General features: G+C 43.2%; 1 protein-coding gene and 1 non-coding gene across 2 annotated transcripts in view; one reads left to right on the top strand and one right to left on the bottom strand.

Moving 5' to 3' along the window:
- The window catches only part of lama3 (laminin, alpha 3), a 462,187-nt gene that overhangs the window by 115,300 nt on the left and 326,387 nt on the right, over window positions 1–20,500 (top strand). The window contains exons 10-12 of the mRNA XM_080194758.1: window positions 7,098–7,229; window positions 13,828–13,890; window positions 19,093–19,233. Coding sequence (XP_080050884.1) covers window positions 7,098–7,229; window positions 13,828–13,890; window positions 19,093–19,233 — 336 coding nt within the window. The remainder of the gene's footprint in view (window positions 1–7,097; window positions 7,230–13,827; window positions 13,891–19,092; window positions 19,234–20,500) is intronic.
- LOC145347116 (U2 spliceosomal RNA) lies at window positions 13,342–13,540 on the bottom strand. The gene has a single exon (XR_013887774.1). It is a non-coding gene; the product is annotated as a U2 spliceosomal RNA (small nuclear RNA).

Below are 20,500 nucleotides of genomic sequence, written 5' to 3'. Positions count from 1 at the left end.
GTCACATTTATTAGTACATAGTGAAAAGTATAGTTTCTTGTGTGCTATACAGACAAAGCATATTGTTCGTAGAGAAGGGGAGGAGAGAGTGCAGAATGTAGTGTTACAGTCATAGCTAGGGTATAGAGAAAGATCAACTTTGTATATAAGACAGGTCAAAAAAGTTAGAGTAGATTTTAAAAGCATCGAACAAGAGTAAAAGTTGGAGGATATGCTGAGCACAGCTTGCAAGAAGTCGCCACGCTCCGGCACCATCTTGGAAATGGTTTGAACCAACATTAGCCCTGGTTCAATTCCAGCCTTGGGTGATTGTCTGTGTGGAGTTTGCACGTTCTCCTCGTGTCTGCGTGGGTTTCCTCCAGTGCTCCTTTCTTCCTTCCACAGTCCGAAGATCTGTGGGTTAGGTTGATTGGCCATGCTAAATTGACCCTGGTTTCAGGGGATTAGCAGGGTAAATATGTGAGGTTATGGGAACAGGACTTGGGTGGGATTATGGTCTATGCAGACTCGATGGGCCGAATGGCTTCCTTCAGCACTGTAGGGATTCTATAATCCTGTCATTTTCTTTTGAGTTGGTGGTTATGTTAAATTTATCCCAGTGTTATTTCTGAACATTTCAGAACACAAGCTGCTTCCAGTTGTGTTTTTTTGATTGCTCAAGGAATAAAGTGCAAATATCATAAAATCACAGAAATGTTAAGGCATTGATGGAGGTCATTTTGTCCATCGTGTCTGCTCTCCAAATGAGCATCATGAATTAGTTCCATTCTCCTGCCTTTTCCCCATATCCCTGCACAGTGTTTCTATTTAAGTAATCATCTAACGCTCTCTTGAATGCCTTGGTTGAACCTGCTTCCACTACATTTCTAGGCAGAGCATTCCAGACATTAACCGTTCTTTGTGTGAAAACATTTTTTCTCAAATCACATTTGCTTCACTTGCAAATCATTTTAAATCTGTACTGTCTTGTTCTTGATTCCTTTACAAGCAGGAACAGTTTATCTCTTTCTATTCTGTCCAGCCTCCTCTTAGCCTTCGTTTCTCCAAAGAGAACAGCACCAATCTCTCCAATCTACCCTCATTACTGAAGTTTCTCACCCTTGGAAACATTAGGGTGGAATGGTGGCACAGTGGTTAGCATGCTGCTACACAGCGTCAGGGACGCGGGTTCAATTCCAGCCTCAGATCACTGTCTGTGTAGTGTCTGTATGTTCTCTCTGTGGTCTGTGTGGGTTTCATATGGTGCTCCAGTGTTCCCCTGCATTCTAAAGGTGTTGCGGGTTAGGTTGATTGGCCATGCTAAATTGCCCCTAAGTGTCAGGGGGATTAGCAGGGTAAATACATTGGATTATGGAGGTTAGGTGGAATTGTTGTCAGAGCAGGCTCGATGAGCCAAATGGCCTCCTACAGCACTCTTGGGATTCTATTCTCGTAAACCTCTTCTGCACTGTCTCTAACGTGCTCACATTTTTCCTGTCGTTTGGTGCCTAGAAGTGTACAAAATATTCCAGCTAAAATCAAACTACTGCCTTGTATAAATTCAGTATAAACTTCTTGCTCTTGTTCTCTATGCCCCTATTAATAAAGTCCAAAATACTATCTGCTCATCAGCTGCTCTCTCTACTTGTCCTGCTACCTTCAATGACTTATGCATCCGGGTGCCATTGCTCTTGCCCCCTTTTAGAATCTTACTGCTTATTGTATATTGTCTCTCCATGTTCTTCCTACCAAAATGCATCACACTTCTCTGTATTGGACCTTTTTCCCCATTCATCTGTTCACTCCACCAACTCATGGGGCCCGATTTTACCATCATGTTGCCTCCGTTTTCAGGTGCGAAAATTTGGTAAAGTCAGGCGTGAGGCGAATTGCGTGATCCGCACCCGCCTCTGTGCCAGTTCCCTCTTCACCAAGGCCTGAAAATGGCCATGCTCAGGACCACGCCTGAAACGGGCACAATGGCCGTTTAAATGCACTTGCATGTATTTAAATTGACTTAATGGGCTGCAGGCCCAATTTTATCGACACTTCCCCCTTGATGACTGCATTCGCCCATCCAGAATTGGCACAAAACAGACATACTCCATAGAAGTCCGGTTCGGGCACTCCAGTTAGTGAGGAAGTAGGTGCCGAGCATCTGCTTGAGATCACTGGGGGGTCCTCTGCCATTCTGCCTGAGATCAGTGAGGGGAGAAGGGGGGGTTCACTGCCACTCTGCCTAATACCGATTGGGGGGGGGGGCGCGCCGTGATCGGTCTGGGTGTTGGGGTGTTGGGGGGGTGGAATAAGGGGATGGAGCAATGTCTGCAGGGGCCAGAAGGAGCATTATCCGGCTTGGGAGAGATGAGGAAGCAGAGCGGCATTTTATTATTTATTTTCTGCGCATGCGGAGTTGGAGGTGCTGATCAGAGCTACAGGGTTTTGGGTGTGTTAAGCCCCGCTCACAGGTTTGTGCAGCACAATTCAGAATTGCTGATATTTCTGCAGACATGGTGTGTATGGGAGTGCCTCAAAACGGGTCTAAATGTTGGATCTGAAACACTCCCAGTTTCAAGTCTTCCCAGCACTTTAGAATCAAAGTAATAAAATAGGGCCCATGGATTCATAGAGTCATTCAATGCAGAAATGGCCCTTCAGCCCATAGTGTCTGGATCAATAATATCTACCACTAAAGGTGCACTAATCACATTTTCCTGCACTTGTCCCTTATCCCCTTGAATATAATGATATTTCAATTGGTCAGCCAAATACTTTTTAAAGGTTGCAAGGTTTCCAGCCTTGATTAGCTTCTCAGGCAGTGCATTCCAAATTTTCACAACCCTTTGAGTGAAAAAGGTTTTTCTCAAATCCCTTCTACCCCTTCTCCTGAAACTATGCCCCTTGTGATTGACCCCTCAACCAAACGGAAAGCTGCTCCCTGGTCACCCTGTCCATATCTCTCATAATCTTACACACCTCAATCAGGTCCCCCCTCGGCCTTCTCTGCTTGAAAGAAAATCATCCAAGCCTATCTATAGAAACCCTACAGTGCAGAAGGAGGCCATTCGACCCATCGAGTCTGCACTAACCACAATCCCACTCAGGCCCTACCGCCATATCCATACATATTTACCTGCTAACCCCTCTAACCTGGGCATCTCAGGACTCTAAGGGGCAATCTTTTAGCATGGCCAATCAACCTAACACAGTCTTTGGACTGTGGGAGGAAACCGGAGCACCTGGAGGAAACCAATGCAGGCACGAGGAGAATGTGCAAACTCCACACAGACAGTGACCCAGCTGGGAATCGAACCTCTGGAGCAGTGAAGCAGCAGTGCTAACCATTGTGCTACCGTGCCATCGTCTCTCCTCACAGCTCAAATGTACAATCCCAGGCAACATCCTGGTGAAGCTCCTCTGAATTCCCTCTAGTGCTATCAAATCCTTCCTGTAGTGAGGTGACAAAAACTGCAGACAGTATTCCAGCTGTGGCCTAACATACAACTCCAATATTACTTCCTTGCTCTTATACTCTATGCCACAGCAGATAAAAACCACTGGCCTTCTTAACTATCCTATTCACCTGTTCTGCTGACTTCAGGGGTCTGTGAATAATTACCCCAAGATCCTTCTGTTCCTCTGAGCTTCCTAGTGCCCTGCCATTCATTAAATATGAGCTTTTTTTTCTCTTCTTCCATGGTGCATCACCTCAAACTTATCAGGATTAAAAATCATCTGCCACTGCTCTACCCATCTGATCAACCCATCTACATTTTCTTGTAACCTACGACCACCTTCTTCTCTATTAACCACCCTATGAATCTTGGTGTCATCTGCAAACTTGCTCATCATTCCCCTCACATTTTCATCCAAATTGTTTATGTATATAACAAACAATAAGGATCCCAGTACTGCACCTTATGGTACACCGTTGGACACCAGCATCCAGTCACTTGAAAAGCCATTACCTTTTGAGTACTAATGCGAAGCCAGTTTCTGATCCATCTCACCAAGATTCCCGGAATCCTCCCCAATCAGTCTCCCACGTTGGGCCTTGTCAAAGGCTTTGCTAAATCATGCAATCTATATCACTTGAACTTTTTTTATCCACACACTTGGTCATATTTTTGAAAAATTCTATAAATTTGTTAGCTATGACCTCCCTCTGTCAAAGCCATGCTGACTATCCCTAATTAATTCATGCCTTTTGAAGTGGCTGTTAACCCTCTCCTTCAGAATTTTCTCCAATAGTTTCCCTACCATTGACGTGAGACTCACTGGTCTGTAATTTCCTGGTTCAATGCCACCATCTTTCTTGAAAAGTGGAATTGCATTCAATGTTCTCCAGTCTTCCCCCATGGACAGAGAAACCATAGAAATCATAGAATCCTGCAGTGCAGAAAGAGGCCATTTGGCCCATCGGATCTGCACCAGCCACAATCCCACACAGGCCCTATCCCCAGGCATTTACCCTAGCTAGTTCCCCTGACACGAAAGGGCAAATTAGCATGTCCAATCCACCTAATCCAAACATCTTTTGAGCTGTAAGGAGAGGAAACTGGAGCACCCAGAGGAAACTCATGCAGACACGGGAAGAATGTGCAAGCCCCATACATAGGAATTAAAAATTTGTGTCAGAGCCTCTGCAATTTCTTGCCTCACCTCCCACAGCAGCCTGGGATGCAATTCACTTGCCTATGTCCTTTTGAAATTCTATGAAAGAAGATTTTTAAAATTCCTATACTCCTTTATTCTACCCCTTTCTTCATGGCTACCTAACCCAATTAAAAGAAAGAAGCATTGCATTATATAGTGACATTCATTACCTCAAGATGTCCCAAAGCAGTTTATCAATGAAGTACTTTTTGAGATGCAGTGACTGTTGTACTACAGGAAGTATGGCAGCCAATTTCCACACAGCAAGATCCCATATACATCATGAAATAATGCTCAAAACCTCAGTTTTAGTAATGTTGGTTAAAGGGTAAATTTTAGGCTGGACACTGGGAGAGACCTCCATTGACTTTCTTTGAAATATTGCCAACAGATCTTCTAAATCCATCCGAGAGGATGGATTTATTGTATTATTTATTTACTCTTGACTCTCTCAAACTCTTTATAAATCTAAAATAAAACTTGCAATCTTCTTTTTATATTACTGGCAAGCTTACCTTCATATTTCATCTTCTCCCACCTTATTTCTTTTTTAGTCAACTGTTGGTTTTTAAAGGCTTCCTAGTCCCCTGGCTTCCCACTAATCCTCATCACACTGTATACTTTTTCTTTTGCTTTGATGCTGTCCCTGACTTCTCTCATCAGCCATAGTTGTCTTGTCCTCCCCTTAGATTGCTATTTCTTCCTTTGAATGTAATGTTGCTGTCTCTCAAGAACATAAGAACTAGGAGCAGGAGTTTGAATTTGGCCCCTCGAGCCTGCTCTGCCATTCAATAAGATCACGACTGATCTTTTCATGGTCTCAGCTCCACTTACCCCCCTGCTCACCATAACCCTTAATTCCTTTACTGTTCAAAAATTTATCTATCCTTGCCTTAGAAACATTCAATGAGGTAGCCTCAACTGCTTCACTGGACGGGAATTCCACAGATTCACAACCCTTTGTGTGAAGAAGTTCCTCCTCAACTCAGTCCTAAATCTGCTCCTGCTTATTTTGAGGCCATGCCCCCTAGTTATAGTTTCATCCGCCACTGAATTACTTCCAGAAACTCCTGCCACGCTGTTCCACTGTCCTTCTAGCTAGACCCCTCTCCCAGTCAACTCTGGCCAGCTCCTCCCTCATGCCTCTGTAGTTATCTTTACTCAACTGTAATACCGTTGCATCTGATTTCAGCATCTCCCTCTCAAACCACAGGGTGAACTTTATTGTATTATGGTCATTGCCTCTTAACGGTTCATTCACCTTAGAATCATAGAAATGTATAGTGCAAGATAGGCCCTTCAGCTCAGCGAATCTGCACCAACACAAACTCCTGTAAGCTCCCTTATCACATCTGACTCATTACACATCACCAAATCCAGAATTGCCTGTTCCGTAGTGGGCTGTACCACAAGCTGTTCCAAAAAGCCATCTCTTAGATGAGTAATCCAGAGACCCAGGTTAACGTGGCATTTGAATTAAATTGAAATTTGGAATTAAGAGTCTAATGTTGACCTTGAAGCCATTTTTGATTGTTGTAAACATCCATCTGGTTCACTAATGTCCTTTAGGGAAGGAAATCCATGATTTTTACCTGGTCTAGCCTTCATGTGACTCCAGAGCCACAGCAATGGGGTTGGCTCTGAACTGCCCTCTGAAATGGCCGAGCGAGACACTCAGTTCAAGGGCAACAAATGTTGACCTTGCCAGTGACTCCCACATCCCACTGAGAGAATAAAACAAGCTGCATATTTCCTCTAAATAAATTGTTAAACATATATTAAACATTTAACTTGAAGAAGTTACAGTAAGAAGTCTCACAACATCAGGCCAAAGTCCAACAGGTTTATTTGGTATTACGAGCTTTCAGAGTGCTGCTCCTTCATCAGATGAGTGGAGGATTGGGTTCACAAACAAGGCATGTATAGACACAAATTCATTTGCAAGATAATAGTTGGAATGCCAGATAATCAAGTCTTTATAGGTACAGTATAGACAATGCGAGTGGAGAGAGGTTTAATCACAAGTTAAAGAAGTGAATTGTCTCAAGCCAGGATAGTTAGTAGGACGCTTTCTTGGGTAAGTGTACTCCAAGACGGTCTTCAAGACCCACAACAATGCAGAATCGCCAAGCAGAAACTGATAGCCAAGTGCCGCACACATGAGGACGGCCTCAACCAGGATCTTGTTGTGTCATGTCACACTATGTGTAACCCCCACCATACTGCCTGGGTTTGCAAAATCGTACTAACTGTCCTGGCTCATAGGATTCCAGAATTAGCATAAGGCCCAGAGTTAACAATTCAGGTTGGTGGCCTTTTGTCAGATTGGTTAGCTCTATTCATTTATTGCCCCATAGATGCTGCCTGATCTGCTGAGTACTTCAGCATTTTCTGAGAGATCTGAACTCATGGATGAGGGTTCTAAATTTGATTTATGAATAAATGCTTTTTATTCTCTTCAGCCTGCAGGTGTAATCCTGAATTCACAGACGGATGTGATGGAACAACAGGTCTGTGTCGCTGCAAGCCTCAGTTCAGCGGTGAACACTGCGATAGATGTTCCCTTGGATACTACAACTTCCCTCAGTGTCTTTGTATGTATTACAGCTTTATCCATCTGTCTTTAAGGATTTAACTTGGCTAAATGCTCTTTTGCTCAGTCCCCAGCAACCTGCAACATGAGCAATCTAATATTTTGTGATTCCAGTTGGAGAATTTGGCATCTGTAATCCAGAGATGATGATCTGATCTCTAATTTAAATATGTTGTGCACAGTTACATTTTGGAAGCTGAAATTCACAGTGGCCATGATCCTCATAGTAATTTGACGACCTCAGTAAAAGATCTCCTAGGAAGTAATGATCATAACATGGTAGAATTTAATATTCAGTTTGATAGAGTGAGAAACCTGGGTCGGAAATAACTGTGTTAAACTTAAATAAAGGGAATTATAAGAAAATGAGGATAGAGTTAGCCAAAGAGGGCTGGGCGAATAGATTAGCAGGAAAGACATTAAGTAATCAGTGACAGACATTTAAGGAGATCATTCATGATGCTCAGCAAAAGTATATCCCAGTAAAGAGGGAAGATTCTAAGAGAGGGATAAACCAACCAAAGCTAACCATGGTATTGAATTGAAAGAAATTTCATATAAGGAGACAAAAGTCAGTGATAGCCCTGAAGAACAAAGAAAAGTACAGCACAGGAACAGGCCCTTTGGCCCTCCAAGCCTATGCTGTACATGATGCTCTAACTAAACTAAACAAAAACCTCCTGCCCTTTCTCAGGTTGTACCCCTCTATTCCCTCCATATTCATGTATCCATCTAGATGCCTCTTAAATGTTGCTGATGTGCCTGCTTCCGCCACCTCCTCTGGCCGAGCATTCCAGGCACCTGCCACTCTCTGCGTGAAAAGCGTCGCCTGCACACTTCCCTTAAACTTTCCCCCTCTCACCTTGAACCTGTACCGCCTTGTAAATGCCACTTCCACCCTTGGAAGAAGCCTCTGACTATCCACCCTGTCTAAGCCTCTTATAATTTTATAGATCTCTATCAGGTCTCCCCTCAGCCTCCATCTTTCCAGTGAAAACAATCCCAGTTTATTCAACCCCTCCTCATAGCCAACACCCTTGAAACCAGGCAACATCCTGGTGAACCTTCTTTGCACTCTTTCCAAAGCTTCCATGTCCTCTGGTAGTGTGGTGACCAGAACTGCACACAGTGCTCCAAATGTGGCCTGACCAAGGTTTTATATAACTGTAACATTGTACTCAGTGCCCTGGCTGATGAAGGCAAGCATGCTATATGCTTTCTTAATCATCTTGGCTATCTCTGTTGCCAGTTTTAGGGAACTGTGGACCTACGCGCGCTAATCTCTCTGTATGTTAATGTTCCTAAGGGTTCTGCCATTTACAGTATAAGTCACACCAAATTTGATCCTCTAAAATGCATCACCACTCATTTGTCCAGACTAAACTCCATCTGCCATTTCTGTGCCCAACTCTCCAATTTATCGATATCCTGTTGTACCCTCTGACAATCCCTGGCACTATTAGCAGCTCCACCAATCTTTGTGTCATCCGCAAACTTACTAATCAGACCCTTCATATTTTCCTCCAGATCATTTATATATATTACAAACAACAGAGGTCCCAGCACTGATCCCTGCGGAACACCACTGGCTACAGATCTCCATTCTGAAAAACATCCACTGCTACTCTCTGTCTTCTATAACCAAGCTAGTCCTGCATTTATTTAGTCAGCCCTCCCCAAATCCCATGTAATTTTAGTTTTTGTAGCAGTCTGCCATGTGGGACCTTGTCAAACACCTTATTAAAGTCCACATAAACTACATGGTGGATTTGCGGATAGGGATAAATAGAACATAGAACATAGACATTACAGCGCAGTACAGGCCCTTCGGCCCTCGAAGTTGCGCTGACCAGTGGAAGGAGCCTAATGACCCTCTAACCTAAACTAATTCAGTATTATCCATATGCCTATCCACTGACCATTTGAACGCCCTTAAAGTTGGCGAGTCCACAACTGCTGCAGGCAGGGCATTCCATACCCTTACTACCCTCTGAGTAAAGAACCTACCTCTGACATCCGTCCTATAATTACCACCCCTCAATTTAAAGCTATGTCCCCTCCTGTTAGCCATCACCATCCAAGGAAAAAGGCTCTCACTATCCACCCTATCTGACCCTCTGATCATCTTGTATGCCTCAATTAGGTCACCTCTTAACCTTCCCTCTAACGAAAATAACCTCAAGTCCCTCAGCCTTTCCTCATAAGACCATCCCACCATTCCAGGCAACATCCTGGTAAACCTCCTCTGCACCCTTTCCAACGCCTCCACATCTTTCTTATAATGCAGCGACCAGAACTGTACGCAATACTCCAAGTGCGGCCGCACCAGAGTTTTGTACAGTTGCAACACGATCTATCTCACGGCTTGGAAATTCAATCCCTCTACCAATTAAAGCTAACACACCGTACGCCTTCTTAACAACCTTATCAACCTGGGTGCCAACTTTCAGGGATCTATGCACATGTACACCGAGATCTCTCTGCTCGTCGACACTATGAAGAGTCCTTCCATTCGCCCTATATTCTGTACTCCTGTTACTCTTACCAAAGTGAATCACCTCACACTTTTCCGTATTAAACTCCATTTGCCACCTCTGCAGCTTATCTATGCCCCTCTGCAAACTGTAACATCCATCCTCACTGTCTACAACTCCTCCAACTTTGGTGTCATCAGCAAATTTACTAACCCATCCTTCTACACCCTCATCTAGGTCATTTATAAAAATGACAAACAGCAGTGGCCCCAAAACAGATCCCTGAGGCACACCACTTGTAACTGAACTCCAGGTTGAATATTTCCCATCAACCGCCACCCTCTGTCTTCTATCAGCTAACCAATTCCTGACCCAAACTGCTAAATCACCCTCAATCCCATGCATCTGCGTTTTCTGCAGTAGTAGGATATGGACCATCAGACAATACAGCAGGATATAGATCAGTTGGAGACTTGGGTGAAGAGATGGCAGATGAAGCTTAATCCAGACAAATGTGAGATAATACATTTTGGAAGGTCTAATACAGGTAGGAAATATACTGTAAGTGGCAGAACCTTTAAGAGTATTGATAGGCAAAGGGATCTGGGTGTACAGGTACACAGGTCACTGAAAGTGGCAATGCAGGTGGAGAAAGTAGTCAAGAAGGCATACGGCATGCTTGCCTTCATTGGCTGGGGTATTGAGTTTAAAAATGGCAAGTCATGTTACAACTTTATAGAACCTTAGTTTAGGCTGCCAATCCTGGTTGCCACATTACTGGAAGGATGTGGAGGCTTTGGAGAGGGTACAGAAAAGATTTACCAGAACGTTGCCTGATATGGAGAGTATTAGCTATGAGGAGATTTGGAGAAACTTGATTTGTTCTCACTGGAGCGATGGATGTTGAAGGGTGACCTGATAGAAGTCTACAAGATTATGAGGGGTATGGACAGAACGGATAATCGGAAGCTATCTCCAGGTGGAAAAATCAATTACTAGGGGTTACAGGTTTAAGGTGCGAGGGGCAAAGTTTAAAGAAGATGTACGAGGCAGATTTTTTACACAGAGGGTGGTGGGTGCCTGGAGCTCGCTGCCGGGGGAGGTAGTGGAAGCGGATACGGTAGTGACGTTTAAGGGGCATCTTGACAAATACATGAATAGGTTGGGAATAGAGGGATATGGTCCCCAGAAGGGTAGGAGGTTTTAATTCAGTCGGGCGGCATGGTTGGTGCAGGCTTGGAGGGCTGAAGGGCCTGTTCCTATGCTGTAATTTTTTTTGTTCTTTGTTCTACATCCACAGTCTTCCCCTCATCAATTTTCTTTGTCACCTCTTCAAAAAAACTTGTCAAGTTGGTGAGACATGACCTTTTCATACAAAACCATTCTGCCTGTCACTAACTAATCCATTTTCTTCCAAATGTGCACATATCCTGCCCCTCAGTATCTTCTCCAAAAGCTTCCCCACCACAGACGTCAGGTTCACCGGCCTGTAATTTCCTGGATTATCCTTGCTTCCTTTCTTAAACAAGGGAACATTGGCTACTCTCCAGTCCTCTGTGATCAAAGAGGATGTGAAGATATCTGTTAAGGATCCAGCTATTTCTTCCATTGCCTTCCGCTGTAATTTGGGATAGATCCCATCCAACCCAGATACTTTTGTTTTATCCATTCATGGGACAAGGTGTCGCTGGCTGGCCAGCATTTATTGCTCATCCCTAGTTGCCTGATGGCAGTTAAGAGTCAACCGCATTGCTGTGGCTCTGGAGTCACATGTAGGCCAGACTGGGTAAGGACAGCAGATTTCATCTCTAAAGGGCATTAGTGAACCAGATGGGTTTATCCAACAATCGACAATGGTTTCATGGTCACCAGTAGATTCTTAATTCCAGATTTTTTTTTACTGAATTCAAATTCTACCATCTACTATGGCAGGATTTGAACTTGGGTCCCCAGAATATTAGCTGAGTTTCTGGATTAATACCACTTGGCTATCACCTCCCCTCTTGTCTACCTTGATGTAATTTAGGGTACTCAACACTTCCCCTTTGATATATTGACATTCCCTTGATTATTCACACCCATGGGCGGCACGGTAGCACAGTGATTAGCACTGCTGCTTCACAGCCCCAGGAACCTGGGTTTGATTCCCAGCTTGGGTCACTGTCTGTGTGGAGTTTGCACATTCTCCTCGTGTCTGTGTGGGTTTCCTCCACGTGCTCCGGTTTCCTCCCACAGTCCAAAAATGTGTGGATTAGGTTGATTGGCCATGCTAAAATTGCCCCTTAGTATACTAGGATGCTTAGGTTAGAGGGATTAGCATGTAAAATATGTAGGGATATAGGGGTAGAGTCTGGGTGGGATTGTGGTCGGTGCAGACTCAATGGGCCGAAGGGCTTCTTTCTGCACTGTATGGTTCTATGATTCTATGATTCTATCCCTCAACATCTGTCATGGCCTTCTCCTTGGTGAATACTGATACAAAGTATTCAATAAGGATTTCACCCACTTTGTGACTCCATGCATAACTTCCCTCCATTATCCTTTAGTGCGCCTATTCTTTCTCTTGCAACCCTCTTGCTCCTAATACATGTAAAAAAAGCCATGGGATTCTCCTGGACCCTGTTTGCTAAAGACATTTCATGACCCCCTTTAGCCCTCCTAATTCATGTTTAAGTTCCTTTTTACTTTCACTGTACTCCTCAGAAACTTCGTCAGTTTTTAGATGCCTAGATCTATTGTATGCTTCCTTTTGACTAAGCTTACAATTTCCCTTCTCATCCATGGTTCCCGAATCCTGCCATTTATATCCTTAATTTTCCTTCATCCTTCAAAGGAAGACTAAAAACATAATAAAAAGAGAGAAGATAAACTGTGAGAGCAAATGCAAGACGAATGTAAAAACTGACAAGAGGAGCTTCTTTAAATATATAGAAATTAAGAAAGAGGTCGAAATGAACAAAGGCCCCTTAGAAAATGGATCTGGGGAGGTAGTTACGGGACACAATGAAGTGGCAGAGTTATACAGATATAAACAGATAACTACACCACATGGAATGCAGTGGTTCGAAAATTAACTTACCACCACTTCCTTTAGGATAATTAGAGATAAATGCTAGTCTAACCAGCAATGCCTACGTCCGCTAACAAATATTAAAAAACTGTCTCCTGTGGTGTACGATTCAGATAGCCTTTTGGAAGAGATGGAACTGTAGTCTGGCCTGCAGAGACTTTGGGGTCCAGATACATATATCAATAAGTCATGAAAAAGCACTTAGAGGAAGAGAATAAAAGTTTTTTTTCTAATAGTTTACTCCATCTTTAAGTTACAAAGCCAGTGCTCAGAGAGAATCAGGCAAACCCAGATCCATTCCTTACTTGCTGCATAAAAGCAAATTCAAAATCCAATTGAACCAAATTTATGGTTCCCACAAGAGAGACAGAATCCAAGCTGACAAGATAAGGCATTGGACCCCATCTTGGGCTTGATCTTAGCCAGACGGCCGAGAAGCAGAATAGAAAACAAGTTTTTAAAAATATCTTTATCCAATTCAATCAAATCAAGTCCAATTCAGAGTCTCAACAAATGAGACATTCCTAATCCAAGCTGGCAAGGCAGGACTCTCACCTCCTATCTTGGGCTTGATCTATATGATCCAAGCTGAATGGAAATGGCATGGCACCTTTTCCAAGGCTTGATCTCATTTGCATCTTAGCCAAAAGGCTGAGATGCCACTTTTAAAAATTGCTTCAAATGAAGTTAAAATGTAACCAAATGACTTCAACCAAGTATAGCATGTTGATACTACATTTGATCTTAGCCAAAAGGCTGAGAATACAAGTGGGTAGAAGTCAAGTTTCACCAATACAAAGCCCTGGTAAAATCATCCCTCCAGTATTTGACCAGTTCTGGACACTACACCTTAAGGATATAATACCATGGCACTTTTCAGAACTGTATTCTAGTACATATCGACATGTGCGGAGAGAGGGGGAAATAAGTGATCAAAGTTGAAAAGAAAAACGAATTCCTTCCTTGGAAAAAAAACTCTTAACACTTATAAAAGAGAATTAATTTGCATATGGTGTAGAAATGATGATTTTGACTGTGAGCATGTTTTCTTCCAGCTGTTCCTGTTTACTCGACCCCTCATCCGGTAACAATAAACCCATCGGCTGGAGATTTCCAAAGTAAGCATTTAGAATTTACATTGGGTGTGATGCCTAAGGGCTACTGTGGATTTGGTTGATATTATGTCATGGCTGGGTCTTTAATCTAAAGGCTGCCAGACAGCATCTTTACTATGATTGTGCAATGGTGCAGCTGAGAGTGACAATATATATTTCATCAATTTCTGCTAACTCCTTTCAACTATAAATTACACTCTAACAAAGATATGGTGGGCTGGTTTTGTTTCTGGGGTAGGAAGCAGGAACCAGGATTGTAAATTTATTCTTTCATGGGATGTTGGCATTGCTGGCAAGGCCAGCGTTTGTTGTTCAGCCCTAATTGCCCTTGAACTCAATGGCTCACTTTGCCACTTCAATGGGCAGTTAAAAGTCAACCACATCACTGTGTATTCATGACCCAGACCATCAACCTGACTTCTGGGTTACCATTCCCCTAACATTACCAGTATGTCCCGATCTCCCTATTTTAAATTCCAGTTCCCAAATATGCCCCTGGGGATAAAAATCATTCATTGGAAGTGTTACTGTGGTGCTCTCTTAGTTGGCATGGAGGCAGATTCCTTGTCCAATTATGAGTGGTAGATGGGCTCTTGAAGCTGAAGGATAAATCAGAGCCACACCCAGCTGAAATAAAAGGTAAGTAATTAAGAAGGCACTTCAACATTGAGGTTGCTCTTTCAGCAACTTATTGTTAACACTTTAATTTTAAAAATGGCAGCCAGGCCACCATTGTGGCAGCGGTTGTTGGTGAGGGGGGTAGTGGTGGAGAGAAGGAACAGAAAAGAGACTTGCTGCAGGATAATGTTTGACTGTAGCTTAACCCAGGTAGGCAGGAAAGCCTGCAGACCAACCTGGAACGCTGGCATACCAGCCTGCTCCTCGGTAAGTGCCTGGTATGTTTTGAAATGTAGATGTCTAATTGACACCTCAGGCTTTCTATAATCATGTGACCACTTGTCTCCCTCTCTGGAGGCAGACATCTTCGGATTAGTTCACCAAATCTTCTCATAGAAACACACACCGGGCAAAAAGGTTAGGAAACCAATATAGGCTGGCCTTGTAACTTTTCGGTCGCATTCACCGCTGTCCCTGATATTTGGGGAGCTGCAAGTTCATCCCTATGGGCCTGATTACATCAACAGGTCATTCTTCACTGTGCCAAATTATCCCCAGTAACAGTTAATGTAAATGTTTAAGATGCTGAAGATTATTTTGAAATCTAGAGATCCAAAATGAAATGTTATTTATGAATAAAATAATGACAGCTTTTATTTGAAGGAAAATAATTAACACCTAATGCTGCAAAAAACATCTCTAATAGTCTGCCTTTTGGCTGAGATCAAGTGTAGTATCAACATGCTGTGCTTGGTTGAAGTCATTAGGTTACATTTTAGCTTTATTTGAAGCAATTTTTAAAAGCGGCATCTTGGCCCTTTGGCTAAGATGCAAATGAGATCAAGCCTTGGAGAAGGTGCTATGCCGACTCCGAGCAGCTTGGATCATGTAGATCAAGCCCAAAACAGGAGATGAGAGCCCTGTCTTGTCAGCTTGGGTTGGGAATGTCTCAACTTGTTGGGACTCTGAATTGGACTTGATTTGATTGAATAGGATTAAAAACAAAAAAAAAGAAATCTCATTAAGGAAACAAAGTTATGATTTTTTTTGTGCCAGATTTCTTCAAATAACAATCTGAAAGCATCCAGATGGAAACAATTCTGTAATTTAGTAGGTGAAAAAAGTATTTTGCAACAAATTTTGCTTGTGAAATTTTAATTAACATTGACAATTTAAAAAAATTATTTCATGGAATTTGGATGTCACTGGCATACAATCATAGAACCCCTCCACTGTAGAATGAGGCCGTTCAGCCTTTCAAGTATGCACTGACCACAATCCCACTCGGGCCCTATCTCCATAACCCCATGCATTTACCCTAGCTAGTCCCTATGACAATAAGGAGCAATTTAGAACATAGAACATAGAAAAACTACAGCACAAACAGGCCCTTTGGCCCACAAGTTGTGCCGAACATATCCCTATCTACTAGGCTTACCTATAACCCTCTATCTTACTAAGTCCCATGTACTCATCCAAAAGTCTGTTAGAAGACCCTATCAAATCCGCCTCCACCACCACTGCCAGCAGCCGATTCCACTCATCCACCACCCTCTGAGTGAAAAACTTACCCCAACATCTCCTCTGTACCTACTCCCCAGCACCCTAAACCTGTGTCCTTTTGTGGCAGCCATTCCAGCCCTGGGAAAAAGCCTCTGAGAATCCACTCGATCAATACCTCTCAACATCTTATACACCTCTATCAGGTCACCTCTCATCCTTCGTCTTTCTAAGGAGAAAAGACCGAGCCCTCTCAAACTATCCTGCCATCTAATCCAAGTAACATCCTTGTAAATCTCCTCTGCACCCTTCCTGTGGCTTCCACATCCTTCCTGTAATGAGGTGACCAGAACTGAGCACAGTACTCCAAGTGGAGTCTGACTAGGGTCTTATACAGCTGCAATATTATCTCCCGACTCCTAAACTCAGTTCCTTGATTGATGAAGGCCAGTACACCATACACCTTCTTAACCACGTTCTCTACCTGCGAAGCCGATTTGAGAGTCCTACGCACCTGGACCCCAAGATCTTTCTGATCTTCCACACTGCTAAGAGTCTTACCCTTAATATTATATTCCATCATCCCATTTGACCTGCCAAAATGAACACCACACACTTGTCCGGGTTGAAGTCCATCCCAGTCTTGCATCCTATCTATGTTATGCTGCAACTTCTGACATCTCTCCACACTATCCACAACACTTCCAACCTTTGTGTCATCGGCAAACTTACCAACCCATCCCTCCACTTCCTTATCCAGGTCATTTGTAAAAATCACAAAGAGCAAGGGTGCCAGAACAGATCCCTGGGGCACTCCACTGGCGGCCGACCTCCATGCAGAAAAAAACCCATCTACAACCACTCTCTGCCTTCTGTGGGCAAGCCAGTTCTGGATCCACAAAGCAATGTCCCCTTGGATCCCATGCCCCCTCACTTTCTCAATAAACCTTGCATGGGAGACCTTATCAAACGCCTTGCTGAAGTCCATATAAACCACATCTACTGCTCTTCCTTCGTCAATGTGTTTAGTCACATCTTCAAAAATCTCAACCAGGCTCGTAAGGCACGATCTGCCTTTAACAAAGCCATGCTGACTATTTTTGATCATACGACACCTCTCCAAATATTCATAAATCCTGTCTCTCAGGATCTTCTCCATCAACATACCAACCACTGAGGTTAGACTCACTGGTTGATAATTTCCTGGGCTATCTCTTCTCCCTTTCTTGAATAAAGGAACCACATCCGCAATCCTCCAGAACCTCTCCCGTCTCCATCAACGACGCAAAGATCATTGCCAGAGGCTCTGCAATCGCTTCCCTTGTCTCCCACAGTAACCTGGGGTACATCCCATCCGGTCCCAGTGACTTATCTATCTTGATGCTTTTCAAAGGCTCCAACACATCCTCTTTTTTAGTGTCAACATACTCAAGCTTTTCAGTCCACCGCAAGCCTGCACTACAACCACCAAGATCCTTTTCCACTGTGAATACTGAAGTAAAATTTAGCATGGCCAATCCACCTAACCTGCCCACCTTTGGACTGTGGGAGGAAACCGGAGCACCTGGAGGAAATCCACACAGACATGGGGAGAACGTGCAAACCTCATACAGACAGTGACCTAAGCTGGTAATTGAACCCAGGTCCCTGGCAGCAGTGCTCACCACTGTGCCACCACACTGCTCAAAGGTCAGCATCTGTTGCTGATTATGAGGAGAATGGACAGGGTAGATAGGAAGCAGCTGTTCCCCTTAGTTGAACCATAGAAATGATATAGCACAGAAAGGGGCAATTTGGTCCATCTTCTCTCCATGCTAACTCAAAGATACCCAGATGCCCTTTCTAATCCTATCTTCCTGCATACAGCTGACAGCCCTACAGTTTACAGCACTTAGGTGCAGATCTGGGTACTTGAGAGTCAATAACATGAGGGAATAATTTTAATGTGAGGGGCAGGAGGTTTAAAGGGGATTTGAGTAAAACATTTTTCATCCAGGGAGTAGTGGGAGTCTGGAATGCACTGCCTGGGAGGGTAGTAGAGGCAGGAAATCTCACAATCTTTAAAAAGTACATGGATGAGCACTTGCCATAACATTCAAGGCAGTGGGCCAAGTGTTGGAACATGGGAGGAGTGTACATTTAGTGTAGGTTTGTTGGTGCAGGATTGATGGACAGAAGGACCTCTTCTATACTGTATAACTCTATGACTCTAATTGCCCTTGAACTAAGCGGTCTGCTAGGCTATTTCAGAGGGCAGTTCAGATCACATTGGTGTGGACCCAGTTCTGACCAGGTAAAGATGGTGAATTTCCTTCCCTCAAGGACATTAGCGAACCAGGTGGGATTTTACAACAATCAGTGATAGTTTCATGGTCACCATTACTGTGACTAACTTTCAGTTCCAGATTTTTTATTAATTGAATTTAAAATTTTACCAGTTGCCATGGTGGGATTTGAACCCATGTCCCCAGAGCATTAATCTAGTGACAGTATCACTATATCACCATATTCCCAAACTCATGAGTTATGTAAAAGAATTTATAGTAACACCATACCATGAGATTATAATTTCTCCCCTCTACTGTAACTAGTCTGTAGCTCTGCTGTATTGTGAACATGTCAGCTTACCCACATCTGAGACAGGAAATGGGTTCACAGTGGGGGAAATGGTCACTATACTGCACTCATGTGGCAAAGCTAACAATGACATTGCTGAAGGTCGAGAGTGTGTCACCTGCTCACCAACGAAGCTGCAGGGAAACAAAACAAAGAGAACATTTAGAGGATAGCCAAAACTAAAAATGTTTTTCTTTAGATAGCTGATGGAGATTAGGAACTTATCGTGTGTGAAAACCGAACCATGAAACCATTTGTTATCAAACTAGCTTAACTGAACTTGAAAGTCCAAAACCTGCAGTGATCAACAGCATCAACAAAACATTGTGGCACAATGCTGTTAACGACTATAAGGAGGAATGAATGGTGTAAACAGCACTGGAGTGAAAAATATCAATGTACTCTAAAAGGGCAGGTTTGCTTTTGTATTGAAGTATTGATTTTTCAGTCACTTGTTTTTGCTCTATACAGATTGTAAATGCAATGTGCAGGGCACAGTAACAAACACCTGTTACTTGGATCCTTACACTCAGCGTTGTGATTGCAAACCAAACTATGCTGGTCCTTACTGTACTCACTGTGCCACAGGATACTTTGGAAATTATTGTCAACGTAAGTATTTACAGAACCAAAATTTAAGTTGCAAAGCAGTTATGTTAGACATTTAGATAGCTTTTAGCAGATCACAAGAAATTATTTCCTCTCGGGAGAGAGTCCAGAACAAGGGTATATGTCCTTAAAATTCAAGCTGGACTATTCAGGAGTGATGGCAGGAAACATTGCTTTACATAAATAGTGGAAAAGTGGAAGTCTCTCTCTTACAAAGCAGTTGTAGCTGGAGGTCAATTAACAATGCCATAACTGTGATTGGTATATTTTAATTATGTAAAAGTGTTTAGGGTTATAGACCCAAATAGAGTTCAGATAAAGATGGCCATGATCAAAGTGAATGGTGGAACAGATTCGAGGGGCTGAATGGCCTCCTCCTGTTTCTATTTCAGATGATCACAGTCCAGTCTTTCTCCAATAGGTCAGAGAATTCAACATTGAAGTTTTTGATATATTTTCATTAGTTTCATGTTGAGTCTCCTGCCATGTCAAATTTTATTAAGCTAAGCAATATAAATTCATTGGCACTGTGTTCCAATCATGTGTTGATTTATTTGGGAGTTGTAAATAGAGGCATTGATACAAGGGTGGGCGGTCCTCATCTATTTGTACAAGACAATGGTTAAGTCATAGTGGCATAGTGCATATATGCAACTTTATAAGACCCTTGTCAGGCCTCACTTGGAGTACTGTGCGCAGTTCTGGTTGCCTCACTATAGGAAGGACGTAGAAGCTATTGAAAGGGTACAGAGGAGATTTACAAGGATGTTGCCTGGACTGGGAGGCATGCCTTATGAAGTTAGGTTGAGGGAGCTGGGACTCTTCTCCCTGGAGAGACGAAGGTTGAGAGGCGACCTGATAGAAGTTTATAAAATGTTGAGAGGAATAGATAGGGTGGATTCTCAGAGGCTATTTCCCCGGGTTGAAATGGTTGCTACGAGAGGACACAGATTTAAGGTGTAGGGAAGCAAGTACAGAGGAGATGTTAGGGGTAAGTTTTTCACTCAGAGGGTGGTGAGTGAATGGAATCGGCTGCCGTCAGTGGTGGTGGAGGCGAACTCGCTGGGGTCTTTTAAAAGACTTCTGGATGAGTATATGGGATTTAATGGGATTGGGGGTTATAGATAGGTTTGTGGATTGGTAGGTGTTGATGTGATTGGCGCAACTCATGGGCCGAAGGGCCTGTTTGTGCCGTAGTGTTCTATGTTCTATGTTCTAAGTCTAGGTTCCCTTTATAGAAGAAACATTAAGATCATAAAAAATATTCAGC

The sequence above is a fragment of the Carcharhinus amblyrhynchos genome, chromosome 8 (genome assembly GCF_965287045.1).
Source record: "Carcharhinus amblyrhynchos chromosome 8, sCarAmb.v2.hapA, whole genome shotgun sequence".
Taxonomy (NCBI): Eukaryota; Metazoa; Chordata; class Chondrichthyes; order Carcharhiniformes; family Carcharhinidae; genus Carcharhinus; species Carcharhinus amblyrhynchos.
Note: the sequence above shows the minus strand (reverse complement) of the source record. Positions and strands in the feature narration are given on the sequence as shown.